At 51.3% G+C, this 6989-nt stretch overlaps 1 protein-coding gene across 1 annotated transcript in view; it reads left to right on the top strand.

Moving 5' to 3' along the window:
* Positions 1-2847: 2847 nt before the first annotated feature.
* KLK13 (kallikrein related peptidase 13) overlaps positions 2848-6989 on the top strand; it is a 12978-nt gene continuing 8836 nt past the window's right edge. The window contains 1 exon segment of the mRNA XM_055079222.1: positions 2848-2920. Within this exon segment, the coding sequence (XP_054935197.1) occupies positions 2848-2920 (73 nt within the window).

Raw genomic sequence — 6989 nt, 5'->3', positions numbered from 1 at the left:
CATCCCCTGCATCGGCAGGCGGACTCTCAACCACTGCGCCACCAGGGAAGCCCTAAAAGCCTTACTTTTAATCAATTTCACCAAGTACTGGCAAGTTTTTGCCCGGATAAGAAGGATTCATATCTCTCCACACCCTCAAAAACGCCTGTAGTTCATTCATTCATTCAGCAAATATTTACTGAATCCTACTATGCGCCAGTTACTGCTCTAGGAACACAGCAGATAATATTGCTGCCCTCGGGGAACTCACTTCTGGAGGTGAGGCAAACAAGGGACAACTAAATGAGTAAAACATGAAATATTGGGAGTTCCCTGGCAGTCCAGTGGTTAGGACCCAGCACTTTCACTGCCATGGCTCAGGTCCGATCCCTGGTGGGGGAAGTAAGATCCTGCAAGCCTCATGGCGTGGCCAAAAAAAAAAAAAAACACCATTAAATATTACAGATGGGAGTAAGTGCTTTGGAGAAAAATAAAGCAGAGTAAGGGGATAGAGAATGTCAGAGGAAGGTTATAATTTTAAGTGGGTTATGCAGTGGGTGGTTAACTCAGCAGGGCTATGTTGTCCAAACCCTGTACCTTACAAAAAAAAGTTAGGCCCTCGCCTAGCATCTGGGAGATAACCTCTAAGCCTTTGTAATATTCTGCCTAATAACAGTGTCTTTCTTTACCTGGGGGCCTTGGGCCATGCCAGATAGTCTATCCTAATAGGATGATTTGTGATGGAGGTCTTGGGGCATGTTTGACCTGAGGAGGAGCTGGAGACTAAGGCCAGCCATGCAGGCAGACGGCCATGTGCCTATGTGACGGACCCCCAATAAAAAACATAGACACCAAGGCTCAGGTGGACTTTCCCGGCAGGCAGTCCTGTGTACGTGTTGTCACACGCTGTTGCTGGGCAAAGTAAGTGCTGTCTATACGACTCCTCTGGGAGAGGGCAACTGGAAGCTCGTGCCTGGTCTCTCCTGGACTTGGCCCCATGTGTCTTTTTATTTTGCTGTCGTAAACCAAAATCATGAGTGCAGGAGCTTTTCCGAGTTCTGTGCGTCCTTCTAGTGATTCCCTGAACCCATCTCAGGGATCTCCAACTACAATGGTCAAGGAAGTCTTCATGGAGAGGATGACAAGAATGGAAGAAACCAGGCAGACATCTGGTTTGGAAGAGGGGTCCAGGAGTGGGAATTAAAGTACCAAAGTTCTGAGATGGGATTGTGCCTGGCATGAGAGGGGCAGGAGAAGAGGAAACGGTAGGTGACATCAGAGGACTACTGGGGCCAGGTGGTCTAGAGCCTTGTCGGCCGCCATAAGGAAACCTGACTTTCACTCTGAGCGAGGTGGGAGGCGCTGCGGGCTTTCCAGAAGAGGCGTGGCCTGCCCGGACTTACATTTTATCATAGAAGGTCACTCTGGCTGCCGTGAGTACGGTGTAGGCGGCCAAGGACCAAAACGGGGAGACCAGATAAGAAACTTGCAATAATCCAGAGGAGGGATGATGGTGGCTCGAAGGGACCAGGGTGGCGAGGATGGAAGATGTTGAGAAATGGTCCGATTCTGGATCTATTTTGAAGGTAGCGCTGGCAGGGTCCGGTACCAAAGTGGATGTGTGGTATGTGAGAAAAGGAATTCAAGTGCGAGACTGACGTTTTGGCTGAGGAATGAAAGGACGAAGAAACTATTTACTGAGAAGATCAAGACTGTAGGAGGAGCCCATTTGGAACGTGAGAGGGGTGAGGGACAAGAGTTTGGGTTTGACCGTGGATCTGCTGAGTAGGCAGTTGGATGTCAAGTTGAGAGTTTAAGAGCGAGGTCTGGCTGGAGACATAAAATTTGCGAGTCATCAGTATGTAGATGGTATTTAAAGCCACAGGAGCAGGTGAGATCACCAAGGGAGAGAGCATAGACAGAGAAAAGAAGAGGGCCAAATGCTCCAGCATGTAGAGATTGGGGACGTGAGTAGAAAACAACATCAGTCACGAACGACAAGCAGTCAGTGAGTTATGAGTAAGACCAGGAGGAAGGGAGTGTCTCAGAAGCCGAGGAAAGGCTTTGAAAGACCAGGGAGTGAGCCGCTTGTTAAATGCTGCTGATAAGTAAGATGAACCCCAAAGAGCTAGCCACTGGGTTCAGCAACATGGACCTTACGGGTGCCCTTACAAGCGGCACAGTTGGAGCAGTAGGGGTGGAAGCCTGCATGGAGTGGGCTCAAGAGAGCAGGAGGAGAGGAATGCCAGACAGGACGTGTAGCCAACATTTTGGAGTATTGCAGTCAAAGGGAGCAAAAATTGGGTCAGGGGCTGAAGGAGAGCACAAAGGTTGAGAGAAGGTTTAAAAAAAAATTCTTGTCGGGCTTCCCTGGTGGCGCAGCGGTTGAGAGTCCGCCTGCCGATGCAGGGGGCGCGGGTTCGTGCCCCGGTCCGGGAAGATCCCACGTGCCGCGGAGCTGCTGGGCCCGTGAGCCGTGGCCGCTGGCACACCTGAGAGACTTAAAGTAAACTAGCGGGTGAGGGCCAATCATCACCCACGTGTCACAGAGCCCCTCCTCTGTCAGGGAGCTGTGGCTGCTGACACACAGGCCAGCAAGAGTGCCAGGGTAAGGGGCTTCCCTGGTGGCGCAGTGGTTGAGAGTCCGCCTGCCAGTGCAGGGGACATGGGTTCGAGCCCCGGTCCAAGAGGATCCCACATGCCGCAGAGCAGCTGGACCCGTGAGCCATGGCCGCTGGGCCTGCGCGTCCGGAGCCTGTGCTCTGCAACAGGAGAGGCCACAACAGTGAGAGGCCCGTGAAAAAAAAAAAAAAAAAAAAAAATTCTTTGCATGGAACATGGGAGAAATTGTAGCATGTTTGTATGTCAATGGAGAAGAAAAAAATTGATGATGCAGGCAAGGGAGCAGAGGACTGCTGGCTGGAACGGTGTCCTCGAGGAGGTGAGAGGGGATGGGGTACCTCGCACAAGTGGAGGTGTCTTTCTTAGATGGAGGTGAAGATTGTTCATCTATAGAAATGGGAGAGGAGGCGGAGCATGTGGGCTCAGATGCAGCTAGGTGGCAAGACTGACCTTTCTAGTGTTTGTTATCCTGATGGGTGAAAAGTGGTATTTCGTTGATGTGTGAGAAACTGGCCCCAACATCCTTAATAACATGGATCCAGCTCCAGATCCAGCTTCTTTCTTCCAGAAAGAAGAAGTCACGTGTCTCAATTTCTTGTGCATCTTTCTCTCCAAACGCCCAAGTCTGATTTCTCCCCAGGCGTCTCTCTTTCTACCTCCTACACCGTCTTGCCTTTCTCTCTCCCTGCATTTCCTCTACTCTGCCATCCACCTTGTTTTTCTGTCTCTGTGTATTTATCCCTTTGGGTCTCTCTCAGTCTCCCCACCCCTTCACATTTGCATCCGGGCCTCTGCTCTGGGCATGGGTGTGGGGCCAACTTTCTCATCCCAGCCAGCACTTCCAACCAGAACTTCTCGTTCCTGCTTGACAAAGAACCTCATTTTGAAGCCAAGCTACAGGGTGGGGCCCCTGGGAACCTCAGGCTGCCTCTATCTCCAGTTTTACTTATTTAACAAGCATGTTTGTGGCCTTTGGTTCGTGTCAAACTCTCCTCTCAGCATCTTCAAATATTAACTCATTTAACCCTGCTCTGTGAGGCAGGTGCGATTGATAGCGCCATTTTACGGAGGCACAGAGTGGCCGTGTCACTTGAACTCAGCCCTGAACCACTAGGAACACTGTCTCTTTTTCTAGTCCTTTTTCTTTCTTGCTCTAGCCCTTCTCTCTGAGGGGGACAGACCCTGATCTATGAGACAGTACCCCTGGATTTGGTCTAATTGGCATGTGACTTTCAGCTGCTCACTGAACTCCATGGGCTCCAGTTGCCTTATTGATCACGTGAGGGGGTAGAATACCCCCAATTCTTGGTGGGTCCATGACCTCACTTCAACAAGAGTCAGCCAGTCATAAGCCCTAATATCAGTGTTGACCTGGTACTCACCCCTCAGCAAATACCAAAGCCAGCCACCCCACTCCAAGTTCCAGCCTTTCCCAAGGGAGAAAGGCTTTTGCTGGAAGTGTGGACCTAGGCCACAAGAGAGCACAGGTTCCCCGACTTCCCACACAAACCTGTCACCTCGCTTAACCCGCATCCTGCCTCCTGCCACTCAGCCTGAACCCAGCTCAACTCAAAAAGAGTGAACTTGTTCCCTACTCTGGGTCCAGTCCTGGGAAGTGGGGTAATTCCAAGGTGGGGAAGGACAGTAGCCTTTCTGTCACCTTGAGAGGCACTCACAGCTGTGACCCAGCCCACTCCTACCAAAACCCCACCCTGACACAGATACTCGACCTCACACCTAGTGCTCATTACCAATGTCAACGCACAACAACACCAGCTCAGCTGTATTTCAACACCTCCCCATCCAAATACTCAACCTTGGCCTCATCTCCAGCCCCAACCCAACTGGACTCTGTCAACAACATTATCAAGCAGATCCCTCCCATCTACAACTCAATTCTATCCCCCAAACCAACTCCAACCCCATCCTCACCCAGGTCCGTTCTCTTCCCCAAACTCACCTGCATTCCCAGTGCAGTCATCGGAGCCTCCCACCCCCCACCAACCACCATCCTAAACCCCCGACCACAGACTTTTCTTCCTAGTGTAGGGAAAAACTGTGAAAGACTTTAAGATGGACCCAACGGATGTCATCAATGGAAAACTAGGTGGGTTATCTGATTCTATGGGGTCTCAGCTTCTTTTACTGTCTTTGAGCTACTTTACAACTCTGTAAATGATAGTGGATAGTAGTGCAAATAATTCTTGTCCATAACCTTGCAAATGAGTTTTGTCAGGTGGAAGTACGATTCTCTCCCCTCCATATAGAATAAGCCAGTTTTGCATCTATTTGTTAATTCATTTTAGCACTTCTTATTGCCTATACATGTGTGGTTCTTTGTAACACCTTGCTAGCTCCATCGCTTATTAACAAATCCAAATAACATCTTTGACATATGTTCATTTTATAGATGCAGGAGAGTCACGGTTAGATATTTTTTTTAAAAAATTATCTTTTAACACTAGATTTGACCCTTATATCCAAACTTTAACTCCCCCAATATGGACCACACCAGTTTTGAGATGAACCCTCACTCCATCCATCTCAACCCCTTATCCTTATCATGACACCACTGCTGTCTCTCCAAATATCATCTGGTCCCCATCTCTGGCTTTCTTTCAAATTCTGACCCCACCTCTGTCCTCTCTAATCCCTAATCCTACCCCCTCCACCCCCTGGGATTAGCTCATGTCCCCACCCAGTCACAGTTCCAGGAGACACCTACTCATTCCTAAAACTCTTTCTCCTTCCTCTTCCCCATCATCCCGTCCCCAGAGCTTCCTCATTCCTGCTTCTCCCTCCCCACCTAGGTCCCCATGGACTGCCTCACCCCATCTGGCCCTGCTCTTAAAAGGCCATTTATCCGAAATATTACTTTCCCAGGCCCAACCCCTGCCCACCTCCAAGTCTAAGTTGACTTTCTATCCACCTATCTGAAGATTCCTTTCTTGTGTCTGATTGGGGGAGGAGAGAAGGGTAGAATAAATTTGGGCATCCCTGTGTTTTCCAGAAGAAATAGGGCTGGAGATGGAGTTGGAGCTGGAGATGAGGCTGAGAACTGGAATTTAGATGTGTTGAGTTTGCTGCCGAGAGATAAACATGAGATAAGGCTGTTGATGGGAATGGGTCTGAGGGATAGGCTGACGGTAAGGGGAATCGTTAAAATTAGCTGGGAGGTGGGACTAGAGTGGAAATGGCCAACCAGGAGCTGACGTATATTAAGACTATGTATAGGGTTGGAGGGGGGATGAGAAAGTGGCATAAAAAAATGGGTTGATGTTAGGGAGGGCCCTAGGGATTTGGGGTGGGCCTGGAGAAGGAATTGGGCTTTTCCCTTCCCTCCAGGTGGGTCTTGCTGCCTGAAAGTTCACAGTGGGTTCAACTTGGGCTTGCGTGGAACCAGATCTGGGTCCTAGCTTGTCCTGGTAGCTCCGCCCCACATGATGGGCCAAGCCCAGGCGGGGGGTGCATGGCGATAGCCAGCTAAGCCATTGGGGGCGGAGAGGGGACGGCCAGCAACAGGGAGATGCTGAAGGCGCTAGGGGGAGGGAGTTCAGGGGTTAAAAGCCATGGGTCGAGGCTGAAGTTTGAGGCAGCTGGCAGTGGAAGCTCTTCACCGCGGCCCTTACCCAGGAAGGGTGAGCCTAAGGTAGGGGCAGCAGCATTGGGAGGGAGGGGGGTAGGGGAAAGAGGGAGACGGAGATGGAGATGGAGCCAGAAGCCAGAGGCTCAGTTATGGAGAGGGAAGCTGCGGAGATGTTGAGAGGGGAAGCAGCTGAAAGATGAGATGCTCAGTTTTAGACCAGGTGCCTGGGACCCACCCTGAGAGGGGAGAAAGGACGCGGAGCGGGTAGAGAGGGGCGGGAGAGCTCACCAAGGACCTAGGTCGCTGGAGGGCAGGGGTGGAGGGACTAGCCACCTAGTGTGAAGGGCTGCAAGCAGAGCTCCAGGTGAGGGAGGTGTGCAAGCTGCCCCTCCCACCACATTCCTGGGACTCTCCCCCACCCCCCCACCAAGAATGGAACGTGGGGAGGGGCTTGCAGATTCCAGGGTCAAGGTTTTCAGAGTAAAGGAGATGACATTCAAGATTGGGAAACAGGCCTTCCCTGGTGGCGCAGTGGTTGAGAAGCTGCCTGCCGATGCAGGGGACACGGGTTCGAGCCCTGACCTGGGAAGATCCCACATGCCCCGGAGCAACGCGGAGCAACTGGGCCCGTGAGCCGTGGCCGCTGGGCCTGCGCGTCCGGAGCCTGTGCTCCGCCACAACAAGAGAGGCCCGCGCACCGCGATGAAGAGTGGTCCCCGCTCGCCGCAACCAGAGAAAGCCCTGGCACAGAAACGAAGACCCAACACAGCCATAAATAAATAAGTAAGTAAATAAATAAATA

Source organism: Physeter macrocephalus, chromosome 17, assembly GCF_002837175.3.
Source record: "Physeter macrocephalus isolate SW-GA chromosome 17, ASM283717v5, whole genome shotgun sequence".
NCBI lineage: Eukaryota > Metazoa > Chordata > Mammalia > Artiodactyla > Physeteridae > Physeter > Physeter macrocephalus.
This window is presented reverse-complemented; position numbering and strand designations above follow the sequence as displayed.